Source organism: Salmo trutta, chromosome 31 (genome assembly GCF_901001165.1).
Source record: "Salmo trutta chromosome 31, fSalTru1.1, whole genome shotgun sequence".
In the NCBI taxonomy this organism is placed as follows: Eukaryota; Metazoa; Chordata; class Actinopteri; order Salmoniformes; family Salmonidae; genus Salmo; species Salmo trutta.
This window is the reverse complement of record NC_042987.1, coordinates 40,705,764-40,725,442: the sequence shown is the minus strand read 5'-3', so window position 1 is coordinate 40,725,442 and position 19,679 is coordinate 40,705,764. Positions and strand designations below refer to the sequence as shown.

General features: G+C 44.7%; 2 protein-coding genes across 2 annotated transcripts in view; one reads left to right on the top strand and one right to left on the bottom strand.

Annotated features, from left to right (window-relative positions):
• Positions 1–403: 403 nt before the first annotated feature.
• Positions 404–4,657, top strand: LOC115169219 (uncharacterized). The gene is made up of 4 exons (XM_029724695.1): positions 404–2,555; positions 3,930–4,162; positions 4,337–4,498; positions 4,640–4,657. Exons 1-4 carry the CDS (start codon positions 404–406, stop codon positions 4,655–4,657), a joined length of 2,565 nt encoding a protein of 854 aa, XP_029580555.1.
• An 8,695-nt stretch (positions 4,658–13,352) lies between these two features.
• Positions 13,353–19,679, bottom strand: part of ptprma (protein tyrosine phosphatase receptor type Ma) — a 286,344-nt gene continuing 280,017 nt past the window's right edge. The window contains exon 22 of the mRNA XM_029724694.1: positions 13,353–13,601. Coding sequence (XP_029580554.1) covers positions 13,369–13,601 — 233 coding nt within the window. The 3' untranslated portion in view covers positions 13,353–13,368. The remainder of the gene's footprint in view (positions 13,602–19,679) is intronic.

The window sequence follows — 19,679 nt, the reverse complement described above, 5'->3', positions numbered from 1 at the left end:
TTCAGTTTTTTTTCCTCTGGTTAACACTGTAGACCACTTGCAGAAAGAGCTCGCTAATTGTGTTAAAATGTTGGATGACGTGTCTGTTGACATGGCCTCCATTAGGCACAACTCCTTGCACAGAGCTTCTCTGGTGTCCACTTCTGTTCAGACCACTGAGGGCCAAGCTGGAACCTCAGAACAGCTAAGACAAGGCCATCCTGCAGCCACTCCTTACAGGATGCAATCCACCATGCATCCTGGTGTTCATTTTCATGGTCCGATAACTCCCTCACCCTCTACTTCCTCAATCCCTCCTAGCTCTTTTGTTCATGGTGATTTGAGTAGACGTCATGTGGGGGCGATGCCCATTAAATTGCAATTTCCCACCTTTGGGAAAAAGGATGACAGTCCTGATCCGCTAATGTATCTGGAAAGATGTCGTGACTTTCTTGCCCTCAATCCCCTGGCTGACGAAGAACTCCTTGCCACATTGAGGAATGTGTTGCATGGGACAGCTCGAGACTGGTGGGATGTGGCACGTCTCACCACTACCTCCTGGGCTGACTTTGAGGCCAAGTTTTCCTCTGCATTTCTGTCTGAGGACTACACAGATGAGCTGGCAGACAGAGTCAGGAATCGAGTGCAAAGAGAGAAAGAGAGTATCCGTGACTTTGCATACGGTTACCACTCCCTGTGCAGAAGGTGGAAACCTGGCATTGAGGAGGAAGAGGTCATTAAATTAATCTTGAAGAACATCAACCCACTACTAGCCAGTCAACTCAGAGAAAGAGTCACCACTGTTGATGGACTGGTTCGCCTGGGACAGCAGTTTGAGAAGGACAGAGAATGCCAACAGCAATATGAACAGAGAAAGAAACAGACACCCAAACCGTTACCCAAGCCAGACCATCAACAACAGCCAGAGTATCCAGCCAAGACACCTCCCATGTTCTGTTGGAGATGTAGCCAAAAGGGACATTCTTCAGCCACATGTCCAAGACCATATCAAGTAAACCCTTCCAGAAACCACAAATCACCACAGGCCAACACACCTAACTCCCTTCGCAGGAACAACCATCCTACTCTGGGTGCTTTGACCAGAGCTGAAACCCCAAGAGTCACTGCCTACGCCCCCCCATCGACATCCCCTTCCTTTCAGTTAATACCACACCAACTGGTGGTACCCCTGTCCATAGGTCCATGGACAGGAAGAGCCACCCTGGACACCGGGTCATCCTACACACTGCTCAATGAGAAACTGTGGAAGGAGGTTAAAGGTCCACACTACAACTTGAAGCCGTGGACAGAAGGTCCACTCTATCTGGCTGATGGTGAGGCTAAACGACCACTTGGCTGGAGTGAGGTAGAGTTCCGCCTGTGTAACCACTCCTATATGATTCCTTCTGTTATCCTACAAACCAAGAACCTTGCTTTTCCTGTCGTGTTGGGAATTGATTTCATGTACTTCAGTGGTGTCCAGATTGATATCGCACACAATTGCTACTGGTTTCCATACAATCCGAGCAAGAAGCATTTCTTCCAGTCAGAAGCTACAAAGTTACATGATTGGGGTCCAAATGTGGCAGTCTTCTCTGCCATTGCTCCGGTACCACTAACCCTTGATAATCCTTCTGATGATCTCCTTTTACAGGCTGTGAGAAGAGCTCAGCTGGAACAGCCAGAGGAGTTAAGGCTGTTGGAACAACTGCAGAATAACGCTGATGTATGTACTTCAAAGCTGGGACGTACTGGGCTCCTGAAGCACAAAATATTCCTTACACAGGAAATGCCGATCAAGCAGAAGCCATATCGTTTGTCCCCAGCAAAGCTAATCATCCAAAAGGGACTCATTAATGATATGTTGACACAAAATATAATTGAACGTTCATCCTCTCCCTGGGCTGCTCCTGTTGTCCTCATCCCAAAAAAGACCGGTGGTCTTAGATTTTGTGTGGACTATAGGAAGACCAACAAGATTTCCCAGACTGATGCCTATCCTCTTCCCACCATCCAAGAGATCCTGGAGTCATTGTCTGGTGCGGTTGTGTTCACTACCCTTGACCTCAATAGTGGCTATTGGCAGGTTGAGATGGACCAGGAAAGCAAGGACAAGACTGCTTTTGTCTGTGCTGAGGGCTTGTTTTCCTTTAAGGTGATGCCTTTTGGATTAAAGAATGCACCTGCCACTTTCCAAAGACTGATGGAGATTGCGTTAGGTGAGCTCAGAGGGAAGATCTGTTTCGTCTACCTGGACGATATAATTATCTACTCCCAGACCAGAGAACAACATTTTCAAGATCTTCAAGCAGTGTTGGACAAGCTAAGGGAAGCTGGTCTGACATTGAACATGAAGAAGAGCAACTTCTGCCAAACCTCCCTGAAGTTCCTTGGACATATTGTGTCTTTTGACGGCACTCATGTGGATCCCGAAAAGACCAAGGCGGTACAAGATTTCCCTGTCCCAACCACACTCAAGGCCCTTCAACGGTTCCTTGGGATGGCTGGATGGTACCATCGGTTTGTGTTGAACTTCTCCCAGGTGGCAGAAGCCCTCAACGCATTGAAGCGAAAAGGTGCGAAATTCCGATGGACGGCAGAGTGCCAGACCTCTTTTGAAACCCTGAAACGACACCTCGTCACACCTCCCATTTTGGGTCATCCCAACTTTGATTGCCCTTTTGTTGTTTACACTGATGCAAGTGATGTTGGACTTGGTGCTGTTCTAGTCCAACAGACTGGACTTGGCACTGAAGAAGTGCTAGCGTTCGCCAGTCGAACATTGAATGGAGCAGAACGGAACTACTCCACAACCGAGCAAGAGTGCCTTGCAGTTGTCTGGGCTTTGGAAAAGTGGAGGTACTACCTGGAGGGAAGACACTTCACTGTGGTCACTGACCATTCCTCCCTTGTGTGGGTGTTCAAGACCAACAAACCAAGCACCAGACTTATCAGATGGGCTCTACGGTTGCAAGAGTTCACCTTTGCAGTAGAATACAGGAAAGGAAAATACAACACTGTTCCAGATGCCTTATCCAGAGCTCCTGCTGGTGGTAATGGTGGCCCTCATCTTACATGTGCTACTGTCCTGTCAAGCAGTCGAGACTCACCCAAAACTGACTTTCCCATCTCTGATGAGGCCATTTGGAAAGCCCAACAGGATGATCCAGAAGTACAGGCTTTGTACCAGACTATCCTTGAAGATGGAGAAAAGATGGTCAATCCTACCACCAAGCTGACCATCATTGAAGACAAAGTCTACCGAGTTGTACAACTACCTCACAGAACACTATACCAAATGTACATACCTGAAACTCTACGCCTTCAACTGCTTCAACATTTCCATGAAGACCCGTTAGCTGGTCATTTGGGCAGGTTCAAAACCTACAAGCGGTTGCAAGCATTACTGTACTGGCCACATCTGAGCATGGATGTGAAGTCACACATCCAAAACTGTCAGGTTTGTCAAATGTACAAACCAGAAGGTAGAAAGCCTGCTGGCAAGTTGCAGCAAACTGTGGTTACCCGACCTTGGGAAATGTTAGGAGTGGATTTGATGGGTCCATTTCCTAGAAGCTCCAATCAGAATGTGTACATGCTTGTTTTTGTTGATTACTATTCCAAGTGGGTGGAGCTCTTTGCCCTGCGTCAAGCCACAGCAAGGACAGTCTCTAACATCCTTACGAAAGAGATCCTGACTCGCTGGGGAGTGCCTGATTACATCCTGTCTGATCGAGGTTCCCAATTCGTCTCTGATCTCTTTGAGGAGACCTGCCAAAGATGGAACCTGAGACAGAAGTTGACCACGGCCTATCACCCACAGACCAACCTCACTGAGAGAGTTAATCGAACCTTGAAGTCAATTGTTGCTTCCTATGTAGGGACCCAGCACAAACACTGGGACAAGCACCTTCACTAGTTTCGATTTGCCCTGAATTCTGCTGTGCAAGAGTCCACTGGAGTCACACCTGCAGAGCTGAACCTGAGTCGTCCCCTCCGAGGACCCTTGGAGATGGTGCTACAGCCCCAGCAGGTTACTCCAGACGCTGCTTGCTATGACCAGGTAGTCCATCTCCACAACTTGAGAGCTCTTGTCTCAAAGAACATGATCCAGGCTCGACTCAAGCAGAAGAGAAATTATGATAAGAAGAGACGAGACATGCAGTTCCAGCTTCGTGATCGGGTGTGGCTTCGCTCTCATCCTTATTCAAAAGCTGAACAATTCTTCTCGGCCAAGCTCGCTCCTAAATAGCAAGGACCATATAGGATTGTGGAGCAGAGCGGCCCTTTGAACTATCGAGTGGTGAAAGAGGACACAGGTGAAGATATGCGCGTTGTCCATGTCTCACGCCTTAAGGCCTGTTACCCCTCGGCTAAGGAATTGGAGGAGATTGAGCGCTGCAAGGTCCTGGAGATCTTTGGAGAGGAAAGTGAGGAGACTTTTCTCGGATTCCCAGACCCAGAAGTCTCACGTCTTAAGGCCTGTGACCCCTCGGCTGAGGAGCATGAGCGCCAAAAAGTAATGAATATTTTTGTAGAGGAAAGTGATGAGGAGACCTTTCTCGGTTTCCCCGACCAAGATGTGCCTTCCAGGGCAATGGTCGGCTTTTTCCAGGGGAGGGGGTGTGTGACGGCCCTGAATGTTTCTGAACCGTCTCAGTGCTTCTCCTTCAAATAGGGCGCTATCCCTTTAATTCTCAATTAATTAGTGCTTCTTCTTCCAATAGAGCGCTTCCCCTTTAATTCCCAATTAAATAGCCAGCATCAGCTGCGCAAAAGTGGAGTTGTGATGGAAACATGAATGAGGATGTGTTCGACCCTCAGTTCTGAAGCTTCTCTCTTCCGTTTGTTGTGTTGATGTAAAAGTGTGCTTTGTGTAGCCTAATAGAAAATCTACCCAGGATCGGATCCACTCTTTGCATCTGTGGACTACACCTCTCCGTTGGTTTTCGTGGCCTTTCTCCGCTGGAGATCTGTCGGCGGATTGGCTTCTCTGACTGACCGACTGACTACAACCTTTTTTGTATACGGTATTTCATTTGTTTTGGGTGTGATGTATACTGTGATGATTTATGTAGTTAGTTGTAGTTGAGGATTTATTGAAATGTGTGGTAAAATATTTGTTCTTTTCATTGTATGATGGACACTGGGTTTACGCTACACTGTATGACGGACAAACATTGCGTGACTAAGGTCACTTGAGTTCCCTGAACTTGTTTACCGGGCTGGACTCTTTTTAGGCCCGAGGTACAGGACATTTCTGAAGGAACCAGAGCTGTTTAAAGCTCACTATTGTTATATTGTTGTGTGTGATCATTTGTTGTTAATACATCCACGCAAAAGAATACAGTTGTTTTTGAAGTTATTTCCATTGTTTTAAGGGTTCATGAAAAGGGTATTTCCATCCTGACATTTACATGAGTCCTTTGTATTGGTGTAGACTTGACGGACCAGATGGGACTCATTCCCTATCAAACTAAAAGGAGAAACTAATATTTTCTCTGGTAGGCACAACCTACCTGGCACCCCTATAAATTATAACTTCAAGTCAAAACCGTTACAACGTAACAGCAGTTAAATATAGACTACAGGATCTCAGCCACGTAACAGCAGTTAAATATAGACTACAGGAACTCAGCCACGTAACAGCAGTTAAATATAGACTACAGGAACTCAGCCACGTAACAGCAGTTAAATATAGAAGGGCAATTCAGAATAATGCTCACAATGAATAATTAACATCCAGGCTTCTAAGAGGGGAAAGCTTTCCTTCTATTTCCCTTCATGTATTTTAAAGCCAAAGACACTTTGTTAGCTAGAGAATAAAACAGGGCTTGAGAGTCTTGATGTTGCTGAGTCTCAGACCCCGCCTCCATCTATCTCCATGACTGACCGGGACCGTTTGTCTAAAAGATGGAAGCCTTTCCTTTAAGAGAGACAGGCAGCACAGCGAAATGGAAGCTTTTCCTTTAAGAGAGACAGGCAGCACAGCGAGATGGAAGCCTTTCCTTTAAGAGAGACAGGCAGCACAGCGAAATGGAATCCTTTCCTTTAAGAGAGACAGGCAGCACAGTGAGATGGAAGCCTTTCCTTTAAGAGAGACAGGCAGCACAGCGAGATGGAAGCCTTTCCTTTAAGAGAGACAGGCAGCACAGCGAGATGGAAGCCTTTCCTTTAAGAGAGACAGGCAGCACAGCGAAATGGAATCCTTTCCTTTAAGAGAGACAGGCAGCACAGTGAGATGGAAGCCTTTCCTTTAAGAGAGACAGGCAGCACAGTGAGATGGAAGCCTTTCCTTTAAGAGAGACAGGCAGCACAGCGAGATGGAAGCCTTTCCTTTAAGAGAGACAGGCAGCACAGCGAAATGGAATCCTTTCCTTTAAGAGAGACATGCAGCACAGCGAGATGGAAGCCTTTCCTTTAAGGGTCCTAGTGCATAATATAGGGAATAGGGTTGTGACAGTAAAATATGTCCCTGTCTTTATGGAGCCAGACAGAAATATGTCCCTGTCTTTATGGAGCCAGACAGAAATATGTCCCTGTCTTTATCGAGCCAGACAGAAATATGTCCCTGTCTTTATCGAGCCAGACAGAAATATGTCCCCTGTCTTGATGGAGCCAGACAGAAATATGTCCCCTGTCTTGATGGAGCCAGTCAAGCTGAGATGGATATGTGTCCTCTAAATGGATTTGGAGGGAGATTTCCTCACAGCAGTGCATCTTGGGACAGGAGGGGAGAGAGAGAACGTGATGAAAGCAGCCCAATGTCATCCTCGCTGTCTGTCACTGTCTTTCTTAAGGATGCAGTGTTTCATAACCGTATGAAGCTACGTAACAAGACACATCAGTTCACAGACACTTCTTTTGGCTCTGGTCTCAAGTAGTGCCCTTTTAAGGAATAGGCTGCCATTTTGGGCACAGACATTTTCACTCTGATGTCTACAGGGTTTAACATCAATATAGCACTATATAATATATAATAATATATATAAAGAGCTCTAACAAGACAAATCATGGCCAAGACAACTGCCTGTCTTTGTTACATGGCAACTTCATAATAGTTAGTTATAATGGACCAATGAAATTAACTCTCACTCTCTCCCTCCCTCTCTGTTTCTCTCTCTTTCTTTCGCTCTCCCTCTATATCTCTCTGTCTGTCTCTCTCTCTTTCTGTCTCTGTCTCTCTCTCTCTTTCTGTCTCTGTCCTAACCTTCTCCCCCTCTCGCTCCCCCTCTCTCTCCCTCCCTCTCTGTCTCTCTCTCTTTCTGTCTCTGTCCTAACCTTCTCCCCCTCTCTCTCCCTCCCTCTCTGTTTCTCTCTCTTTCTTTCGCTCTCCCTCTATATCTCTCTGTCTGTCTCTCTCTCTTTCTGTCTCTGTCCTAATCTTCTCCCCCTCTCGCTTCCCCTCTCTCCCTCCCTCTCTGTCTCTCTCTCTTTCTGTCTCTGTCCTAACCTTCTCCCCCTCTCGCTCCCCCTCTCTTCCTTCCTCTCTGTCTCTCTCTCTTTCTGTCTCTGTCCTAACCTTCTCCCTCTCTCTCTCTCCCTCCCTCCCGCTCTATCTCTCTCAGACAATCTTTCTTCAATCTCTTCTTTCTATTTGACAATACCCAATATGACAAGAACAGGGTAGTCAATATTGATAGAGCAAGAGAGATGAAGAGAGACTATGGAGGGTAGACAGAGTGCTCAGAAACAGCACCAACAGTAGAATGAACAGGAAACTCAAACCTAAAAAATAAAGTCAGTGTTTCCGCTGCTATTGTAGTTGTCTCTCTCCTCGTCATCGGTAGGTAGGGTCTGTGAGATTATGTACCACTGCAGTTATATTAAATGGTTTAATTGCAAGACTATTTACAATATCCCCCCCACCCCCCAGCTTAGTCCTCATCTGTCTGTGTGTCAAATGGCACACTATTCCCTATATAGTTAACCCTATGGGCCCTGGTCAAAAGTAGTGCACATCTACCCCTATGGGCCCTGGTCAAAAGTAGTGCACTACTACCCCTATGGGCCCTGGTCAAAAGTAGTGCACTATAAAGGAAATATGGTTCCATTTGGGATGCAAGTGTGTGTGAATACCACCACCTTAAACACACAGTAATGATGTGGAGACCACAGAACAGAAGCATGGTTACCGGGGATACACAGACAGTACAGAGACTACAGAACAGTAGCATGGTTACTGGGGATACACAGACAGTACAGAGACTACAGAACAGAAGCATGGTTACTGGGGATACACAGACAGTACAGAGACCACAGAACAGTAGCATGGTTACTGGGGATACACAGACAGTACAGAGACTACAGAACAGAAGCATGGTTACTGGGGATACACAGACAGTACAGAGACTACAGAACAGCAGCATGGTTACTGGGGATACACAGACAGTACAGAGACTACAGAACAGAAGCATGGTTACTGGGGATACACAGACAGTACAGAGACTACAGAACAGTAGCATGGTTACTGGGGATACACAGACAGTACAGAGACTACAGAACAGCAGCCTGGTTACTGGGGATACACAGACAGTACAGAGACTACAGAACAGTAGCATGGTTACTGGGGATACACAGACAGTACAGAGACTACAGAACAGTAGCATGGTTACTGGGGATACACAGACAGTACAGAGACTACAGAACAGTAGCATGGTTACTGGGGATACACAGACAGTACAGAGACTACAGAACAGCAGCATGGTTACTGGGGATACTCAGACAGTACAGAGACTGTCTGAGTTCCCCTGGTATGAATGAATCATTTAGTGAGTTCCCCTGGTATGAATGAATCATTTAATGAGTTCCCCTGGTATGAATGAATCATTTAGTGAGTTCTCCTGGTATGAATGAATCATTTAGTGAGTTCCCCTGGTTTGAATGAATCATTTAGTGAGTTCCCCTGGTATGAATGAATCATTTAGTGAGTTCCCCTGGTATGAATGAATCATTTAGTGAGTTCCCCTGGTATGAATGAATCATTTAGTGATTATAAGTTAGTCTTTGGTCACAGTGCTGAGAACAGGCTCCTTAGAAAGATGGTTCTGTAGAGTTCTTCTGGGTTCTCCTTAAGAATCTCCCTTAGAACCCTTGGCAACTACTACAGTGAATTTATTGTACTAAAGAGTGCTGACAGACTGATACACATGCTGAACAACATGGGCATGCGATACTTACTCTGTCGCGGGTTCATTTCAAATAGCACTTGATAAAGCATACGTAGCGACATAGTGACTTCCTTAGGAAGCAGCATTCACTGACTAGTGTCAACATGCAACATAACAGCTGACATATAGGGGTGGTTACTCAGACTTAGATTACAGTTCTCTCGGACTAATTTATTCTCCATTGATGGAGCTTTTTAGTCCTGGAATAGGCTTAATCAGCGTCTGGGAAACCAGCCCAAAGTGATGTACAGTATCATAATATAGCTAGGGTGTTTGATTTTGTTTCAGGTTAGGTTATATCAGGTTATATCAAGTTATATTTTTTTATTTTTTTTATTTCACCTTTATTTAACCAGGTAGGCCAGTTGAGAACAAGTTCTCATTTACAACTGCGACCTGGCCAAGGTTATGTCTGGCTATGTCAGCTACAGTAGAGTTTGCAAAGTTGAACAAATTGATATTTTCCATTATACACGCTTTATGAAGTTTTCTAGATGTTATTTTGATCTACTGTACATCTCAATGTCTTGAGACGAAGAAAAAAACATTCCATAGTCACATTTCTCAAGGCTACAACATGACCTAACGTAGCCTTTTCATCCAACCAACATGTGATGCCAGGACCAGCCAGCAAGACTATAATCTCACCAACGTGAGGCCAGGACCAGCCAGCAAGGTTACAATCTCACCAACGTGAGGCCAGGACCAGCCAGCAAGGCTATAATCCCACCAACATGTGAGAAAAGAACCAGCCAGCAAGACTATAATCTCACCAACGTGAGGCCAGGACCAGCCAGCAAGGCTATAATCTCACCAACATGTGAGGCCAGAACCAGGCAGCAAGGCTATAATCTCACCAACATGTGAGGCCAGAACCAGGCAGCAAGACTTTAATCCCACCAACATGTGAGGCCAGAACCAGCCAGCAAGACTATAATCCCACCAACATGTGAGGCCAGAACCAGCCAGCAAGGCTATAATCCCACCAACATGTGAGGCCAGGAGCAGCCAGCAAGACTATAATCCCACCAACATGTGATGCCAGGACCAGCCAGCAAGACTATAATCCCACCAACATGTGATGCCAGGACCAGCCAGCAAGACTATAATCCCACCAACATGTGATGCCAGGACCAGCCAGCAAGACTATAATCCCACCAACATGTGATGCCAGGAGCAGCCAGCAAGACTATAATCCCACCAACATGTGATGCCAGGAGCAGCCAGCAAGACTATAATCCCACCAACATGTGAGGCTAGGACCAGCCAGCAAGGTTACAATCTCACCAACGTGAGGCCAGGACCAGCCAGCAAGACTATAATCTCACTAACGTGAGGCCAGGACCAGCCAGCAAGACTATAATCTCACCAACGTGAGGCCAGGACCAGCCAGCAAGACTATAATCTCACCAACGTGAGGCCAGGACCAGCCAGCAAGACTATAATCTCACCAACGTGAGGCCAGGACCAGCCAGCAAGGCTATAATCTCACCAACGTGAGGCCAGGACCAGCCAGCAAGGCTATAATCTCACCAACGTGAGGCCAGGACCAGCCAGCAAGACTATAATCCCACCAACATGTGAGGCCAGGACCAGCCAGCAAGACAATATTCCCATCTACATGTGAGGCCCGGACCAGCCAGCAAGGCATCATCACCATCTCCATCATTGTGACCTCTACAATTAAGAAATTAAATGCTGTAGATATCTAGAAAAAAATGCAAAAATAACCCAAAAAATAATCTTACCTCATTGATCTGATCCAAAGTTAAACGTATAGATTAACGTAAGAAGGCATGGGTCGGAGAGAGATACAGTATCAGTGAACAGTTTAGATAGATGAATGCACTGGCCTCCATAACTTCAAATACATATCGGAACAGTACATGATCAAAACAGAACAAATGAATCGCTTCATTATCTCCCCCTCCTCTCATCTGTCCTGTGGGCTTCTGGGGTGGAAGGGGGGGGGGGCAAGGTTGAATCTCTGAGTTTTAAGGGGATTTAACCTCTTCGGGCTAGGGGGCACCATTTTCACGTCCGGATGAAAAGCATGCCCAAAGTAAACTGCATGTTACTCAGGCCCAGAAGCTAGGATATACATATAACTGGTAGGTTTGGATAGAAAACACTCTAAAGTTTCTAAAACTGTTAAAATTATGTCTGTGAGTATAACGGAACTTATATAGCAGGCGAAACACCAAGGAAAACCATCCCCCCCAAAAAAAATCTGCGAACCTCTATTTTCAATGGCTAGTACTATAATTATAAGCCCCTGTCCTCCCAGATTGCAGTTCCTAGGGCTTCCACTAGATGTCAACAGTCTTTAGAAAGAGTTTCATGCTGGTTTTTGGAAAAATGACCCAGAAATTGTAGTTTTTCTAGGTGGCTCCCATTTTGGCTTGTAGTGTTTCCTTGCGCATGGACGAGTGGTCAAGACAATGGATCTCCGGTAAAGACAATAACGATTCTCCGTCTTAAATTTTATAGTTTATTTGCGTAATAGGATACATAAGGTTTGATTATAAACGTTGTTTGACTTGTTTGGAAAAGTTTATTAGTAACGTTTGGGATTCATTTTGTATGCATCTTGACGGAGGGAAACTGAGTGGATTTTTGACTGAACCGCGCCTGCTAAACTGAGTTTTTATGGATATAAAGATGGACATTATCGAACAAAAGGATAATTTGTGATGTAACTGGGACCTTTTGGAGTGCCAACAGAAGAAGATCATCAAAGGTAAGGTACTTTTTAATATCGCTATTTCTGACTTTTTTGTCGCACCTCCCTGGTTGAAAATGATTTGTTATGCATTTGAATGATGGGGCACTGTCCTCAGATAATCGTATTATTTGCTTTTGCCGTAAAGCCTTTTTGAAATCTGACACGGCGGCTGGATTAACAATAAATTAAGCTTTAATTTGACGCATTGCACTTGTGATTTCATGAAAGTTTAATATTTATAGTAATTTAATTTGAATTTGGCGCTTTGCCATTTCACCGGATGAGGGGTTCCGCTAGCGGAACGTCTAGCCGTAACAGGTTTTAAAGGGATAGTCTGTGAGGCAGGTTGAATCCCTGAGCTTTAAGGGGCTATTTAAAGGGATAGTCTGTGAGGCAGGTTGAATCCCTGTGTTTTAAAGGGATAGTCTGTGAGGCAGGTTGAGTCCCTGAGCTTTAAGGGGCTATTTAAAGGGATAGTCTGTGAGGCAGGTTGAATCCCTGAGCTTTAAGGGGCTATTTAAAGGGATAGTCTGTGAGGCAGGTTGAATTCCTGTGTTTTAAGGGGCTATTTAAAGGGATAGTCTGTGAGGCAGGTTGAATCCCTGCCGGGCCCAGCCAGCTGCTAGCGTAACGAGGGTAAATGAGAATAACGCTTCGCTTGCCGTTTTGGGTGTCGTTTGGGTGTCAGAAAGAAAGAGGCAGGGTGTCAGAATGACATAGTGGCAGTCTGTCTCTGTCTCAGTGTTGGAGGCTGTTGGGTAACAATAGCCTCCTGAAGAGAGGGAGAACCTTGTCACAATTAACTTTAATCTGACCAAACAAAAGACGGTTTATCACACAGTTTTGAGTCCTAAAGGCTTCCTCATAAGGAAAAGACAAACAGCAAAACGAGTCACACAGCGGGTAGCTTGCGTCCCAAATGGAACCCTATGCACTTTATAGTGCACTACTTTAGACCAGGGCCAATAGGGTGATCTGGTTAAACGTAGTGTAGTATAATGGACCAGGGCCCACATAGTACTCTGGTCAAACGTAGTGCACTATATAGGGAATAGTGTGCCATTTGGGACGTATCCAGGGGACGAATTAAAACTCAATTTAATTCAAGAATTAAAAAGCGCTATCTATTTACAATGACGTAGTCTCCATTTCTTGAATCGGAATTTAAATTAATTTCCTTAATTTACGGAATCTGAATTGTAGGAGTGAGAGCAGAGAACAAGGTAGAAGAAATGGAACCGACCCAGTGAGCTCAAAGCGAAAGGTCAAAGGTGAAGTTGTGTCCCCACATACACATTCAGTACCTTTCCCCTGTTCAATGTAGTTACATCACTAACTACTATAATGAAGGGAGAAAGGATGGATCCATTTTTAAAGAGTTGGAACCAAGCCACAGTGAGAAGTGGGGGGGGGTCTCCATGAGCGGGAGGTGAAAGTTGACATGTCTCAGTGATTTCGAACGAGATGTGGTGAAAGTTGAAAAGGACAAAAGGTTTAAAGTTCGTCACCCACCTCATATTCCTCCTTGAAGCCGTATCCCTCCGCACATTTCATCTGTGTGATGTGCTGCAGCAGGTCGGCTACTCGGATAGCAGGGTGGAGTTGGCCCGTCTGGTAGGGCGCGTCTACTGTCCCCTCCCTCTTTCTCAGGGAGTGGCCGTGAGACTGGACCAGACTACTGGTGTCACTGCAGCTACCACCACCACCACCCATCGTCTGGCTGTCGTCTGGACAGATACAGAGAAGACGCAGGCAGGCAGGCAGGCAGGCAGGCAGGCAGAGACAGATAGAGGAAACAGGAAGGAAGAGGAACGGTGAGTGAACTCTGAGGCAACTCTTGGTGACACCAGGCATGGAAACACATCTACTTTTAACATAGGGAAGGAAAAACTCCTGGCCCTAGCCACAATGCCTGTCAAAAATTATATGAGTGACAACATAGGGAAGGAAAAACTCCTGGCCCTAGCCACAATGCCTGTCAAAAATTATATGAGTGACTTAACATAGAGAAGGAAAAACTCCTGGCCCTAGCCACAATGCCTGTCAAAATTATATGAGTGACTTAACATAGAGAAGGAAAAACTCCTGGCCCTAGCCACAATGCCTGTCAAAAATTATATGAGTGACTTAACATAGAGAAGGAAAAACTCCTGGCCCTAGCCACAATGCCTGTCAAAAATTATATGAGTGACTTAACATAGAGAAGGAAAAACTCCTGGCCCTAGCCACAATGCCTGTCAAAATTATATGAGTGACTTAACATAGGGAAGGAAAAACTCCTGGCCCTAGCCACAATGCCTGTCAAAATTATATGAGTGACTTAACATAGGGAAGGAAAAACTCCTGGCCCTAGCCACAATGCCTGTCAAAATTATATGAGTGACTTAACATAGGGAAGGAAAAACTCCTGGCCCTAGCCACAATGCAGTCATATGAGAATAGAGAGAAAATGGCTTAAAATAGGAATTCTGGTAGTGACACAATGGCTCAGTTCCAATATCCACACAAAATGTTGCTGTTTTAAAGCTAATTGCCTGTAATTCTACACATGTTGCCATGGCTATTATGCCTTGTTCTAATGTTATCTGAGTGACTCAAACATTATAATAAAATCAATGTGGGCGCCATGCCATGACATTTGGGGAATTAAAAATTCTCCCTGACTGTCTAGTTTCTTATTTCGGTGATTGATAGAGCTCAAAGATGATCTTATGTATAAATATATAGCTCCGTTATCTTTTATGTATACTTTATATCTGATTTTATTCGTGGCGGTGCGCCGCTGCTAAATGCTCATATAGGGGAAACACTGATAATACATTGCTTCAAGTGGCAGTAAGTATGCATTCTAAGTGATATGTTGGGTTGGCTATTGGAACGACGTCGTAGGATGAGTGAATGTGGAGAGGAGGAGAAAGCTCAGAACATTGGGTTATGATTGGTCTGATTCTGTGACTCAGAATTATTATGATGTGGGAAGTAGTCAGTAGTATTATGATGTGGGTAGTAGTCAGTATTATTATGATGTGGGTAGTAGTCAGTAGTATTATGATGTGGGTAGTAGTCAGTAATAATATGATGTGGGAAGTAGTCAGTAATAATATGATGTGGGAAGTAGTCAGTAGTATTACTATGATGTGGGAAGTAGTCAGTAGTATTACTATGATGTGGGAAGTAGTCAGTATTATTATGATGTGGGTAGTAGTCAGTAGTATTATGATGTGGGTAGTAGTCAGTAATATTATGATGTGGGAAGTAGTCAGTGTATTATGATGTGGGTAGTAGTCAGTAGTATTATGATGTGGGAAGTAGTCAGTAGTATTACTATGATGTGGGAAGTAGTCAGTAGTATTACTATGATGTGGGAAGTAGTCAGTATTACTATGATGTGGGAAGTAGTCAGTAGTATTATGATGTGGGAAGTAGTCAGTAGTATTATGATGTGGGTAGTAGTCAGTAGTATTATGATGTGGGAAGTAGTCAGTAGTATTACTATGATGTGGGAAGTAGTCAGTATTACTATGATGTGGGAAGTAGTCAGTAGTATTATGATGTGGGAAGTAGTCAGTAGTATTATGATGTGGGTAGTAGTCAGTAGTATTATGATGTGGGAAGTAGTCAGTAGTATTACTATGATGTGGGAAGTAGTCAGTAATATTATGATGTGGGAAGTAGTCAGTGTTTTTATGATGTGGGAAGTAGTCAGTAATAATATGATGTGGGAAGTAGTCAGTAGTATTATGATGTGGGAAGTAGTCAGTGTTTTTATGATGTGGGAAGTAGTCAGTAATACTATGATGTGGGAAGTAGTCAGTAGTATTATGATGTGGGAAGTAGTCAGTGTTTTTATGATGTGGGAAGTAGTCAGTGTATTATGATGTGGGAAGTAGTCAGTAATATTATGATGTGGGAAGTAGTCAGTAATATTATGATGTGGGAAGTAGTCAGTGTATTATGATGTGGGAAGTAGTCAGTATTATTATGATGTGGGAAGTAGTCAGTGTATTATGATGTGGGAAGTAGTCAGTAATATTATGATGTGGGAAGTAGTCAGTATTATTATGATGTGGGAAGTAGTCAGTAGTATTACTATGATGTGGGAAGTAGTCAGTAGTATTACTATGATGTGGGAAGTAGTCAGTAGTATTACTATGATGTGGGAAGTAGTCAGTAGTATTACTATGATGTGGGAAGTAGTCAGTAGTATTACTATGATGTGGGAAGTAGTCAGTAGTATTACTATGATGTGGGAAGTAGTCAGTAGTATTACTATGATGTGGGAAGTAGTCAGTAGTATTATGATGTGGGAAGTAGTCAGTAGTATTATGATATGGGAAGTAGTCAGTAATACTATGATGTGGGTAGTAGAGGCATTAAAAACAAGTTATTTAAAAGGAGTAAAGTCATATATTTAGTTTATTTTGATACACCTCATATTGACATTAGGGATGTTGTATTTTCAATACCCCTCAGACCCCTGTCAGTGGCAGAAAGAGGCAGAGATAAGATGGTCATGAAGGTGTCTTGTGGATGTGGATGCTTGTGGCTTCAGTGCAACACAATGGCGGATGCAGTCAGGCAGGTACCATCCAAGCAACTTTGCTCAATACAACCAATACAATGAAAACAAACAAAAACAACCCCCCCCCTCCCCCAAAAAACAGGAGATAATGCATGATAATGCAGCCATGAATGGTGTACTGTGATCATGCTAGACAAGGCTAATGGCTTCAAGGTGGAAACCGAGGGGAGGTGAAATGTCCACTGGCCATGCAGATGTCATAATAGAATAATAATAGTTATATCCACGAATCAGCTCTCTCACTGTCATCTGTGTGTTCCTGTGACATCACCTCCTTCCCCAAACCAAGGCCAAGACCAGGGGGCCCTGGTGACTTACCATTTATGGGCACTTTTATAGGAGATACATAAAGAGGTTAATTACGAGAAGAGATGGAGAAGAGAGGAGAAGAGAGGAGAGGAGAAGAGAGGAGAGGAGAAGAGAGGAGGAGAGAAGAGAAGAGAGAGAGGAGGAGAGAGGAGGAGAGAGGAGAGGAGAGAAGGAGAAGAGAGAGAGGAGGAGAGAAGAGAGAGAGGAGGAGAGAGGAGAGGAGAGAAGGAGAAGAGAGAGAGGAGAAGAGAGGAGGAGAGAGGAGAGGAGAGAAGGAGAAGAGAGAGGAGGAGAGAAGAGAAGGAGAGAAGAGAAGAGAGAGAGGAGGAGAGGAGGAGAGAGGAGAGGAGAGAAGGAGAAGAGAGAGAGGAGGAGAGAAGAGAGAGAGGAGGAGAGAGGAGAGGAGAGAAGGAGAAGAGAGAGAGGAGGAGAGAGGAGGAGAGGAGAAGAGAGGAGAAGAGAAGAGAGAGAGGAGGAGAGAAGAGAAGGAGAGAAGAGAGAAGAGAGAGAGGAGGAGAGGAGGAGAGAGGAGAGGAGAGAAGGAGAAGAGAGAGAGGAGGAGAGAAGAGAGAGAGGAGGAGAGAGGAGAGAGAGGAGGAGAGAGGAGAGGAGAGAAGGAGAAGAGAGAGAGAGGAGGAGAGGAGAAGAGAGGAGAAGAGAAGAGAGAGAGGAGGAGAGGAGGAGAGGAAGAGAGGAGAGGAAGAGAGGAAGAGAGGAAGAGAGGAAGAGAGAGAGGAGGAGAGGAGGAGAGGAGGAGAGGAAGAGAGGAGGAGAGGAGGAGAAGAGAGAGAGGAGGAGAGAAGAGAGAGAGGAGGAGAGAGGAGAGGAGAGAAGGAGAACAGAGAGAGGAGAAGAGAGGAGAGGAGAGAAGAGAAGAGAGAAGGAGAAGAGAGAAGAGAGGAGAAGAGAGAGAGGAAAAGAGAGAAAGGAGGAGAGAGGAGAAGGAGAAGAGAGAGAGGAGGTAAGCAACAATACATCATAAGCACCGTTACAGTGTAAACTGTTTTCAGAGCTACTGTTTGTTAGATCACATCATGCCTGTGCTGTTTTAAATCAGTAAGGCCTGGGCTTTGTTTATTTGATGAGGAAATTGTGGCGTGGGCATTTCAACAGTGCAATGCAGTCTTAAAAGAACAAATCAAAAACAGAATGGTTTTCAAAGGGACAGAATGGTTTTCAAGGTGACAGAATGGTTTTCAAGGGGACAGAATGGTTTTCAAGACGACAGAATGGTTTTCAAGGGGACATAATGGTTTTCAAGGGGACATAATGGTTTTAAAGGTGTCAGAATGGATTTCAAGGTGTCAGAATGGATTTCAAGGTGTCAGAAGGAATTTCAAGGTGTCAGAATGGATTTCAAGGTGTCAGAATGGATTTCAAGGTGTCAGAATGGATTTCAAGGTGTCAGAATGGATTTCAAGGGGACAGAATCAAAAAATGCAAAAACAAAAAAATGTTTGTGGCCTCACTCCTGAAATGGAATTAGACGTGGTTATGATTGCTGCGATATAAAAAATGTAAGAACGTTTGTGTACTATGGACATTTTGGGTGACATGACGCAAAATAAAGTTATGGTATATAATAATTATTGTGACACAAAATAAAGCCTGCAATGAGATGAACAAGATGCACTAATCACTTACAATAAATGATAATCAACTCCCCTAATATGTTATCTCAAACTGTCACAACGATAATCAACTCCCCTAATATGTTATCTCAAACTGTCACAACGATAATCAACTCCCATAATATGTTATCTCAAACTGTCACAACTAAAAACAGATAACCTTTTCCAGCCAGCCCGCTTCCTGGCTCGCAACCAGCTAGCGCCTAATGGCTACATGCTTCATTGCTTCCCAAGCTAATGTTAACTGTCAACATGGTTTAAAATGACAGGTATTATGTTGATTCCATGTTATGGTGGTAAAATTAGACTTTAATGGTGGCGTTGTTGTAGAAGCAGAAATATAGTGTTTTTTTGTTTTTCTTGAGATCTGTGGCAAACATATCACACTAAGACGATCCCTGTTGTGTTGGATGTGTTTCCTTCTGGCCTCGTTCATTACCATGGATACCACTATACCGCTACTGTCTTACTGTAATAAATATAACTATTATTATGATCATGTTTTTCCTAAATATATAGTTTAACATAAAAACAGTTCTGGAAGGTTCGGTTCTGTGTAGGCTTATACTTCAGGCTGGTCTCCCTCTCTCTGTCTCCCTCTCTCTGTCTCCCTCTCTCTGTCACCCTCTCTCTGTCACCCTCTCTCCCTATCAGTCTCCCTATCAGTCTCCCTATCAGTCTCCCTATCAGTCTCCCTATCACTCTTCCTATCAGTCTCCCTCTCTCCCTATCAGTCTCCCTCTCTCCCTATCAGTCTCCCTCTATCCCTATCAGTCTCCCTCTATCCCTATCAGTCTCCCTCTCTCCCCATCAGTCTCCCAATCAGTCTCCCTCTCTCCCTATCAGTCTCCCTATCTGTCTCCCTCTTTCCCTAACAGTCTCCCTATCAGTCTTCCTATCAGTCTCCCGCTATCCCTATCAGTCTCTCTCTCTCCCTATCAGTCTCCCTCTCTCCCTATCAGTCTCCCTATCAGTCTCCCTCTATCCCTATCAGTCTCCCTCTATCCCTATCAGTCTCCCTCTCTCCCTATCAGTCTCCCTCTCTCCCTATCAGTCTCCCCTCTCCCTATCAGTCTGTTTCCCACTGTCTCCCTCTGTCTGTCTCTCTCCGTCTCCGTCTCTGTCTCCGCCGCTCTCTCTGCCGCTCCCTCTGCCGCTATCTCTGTCTCCCTCTCTCTGTCTCCCTCTATCTGTCTCCCTCTCTGTCGCTCCATCTGTCGTTCTTGCGCTGTCTCTCTCCCTCTGTCTCTCTCTCTCTCTCACTCTGTCTCCGTCTCTCTCTC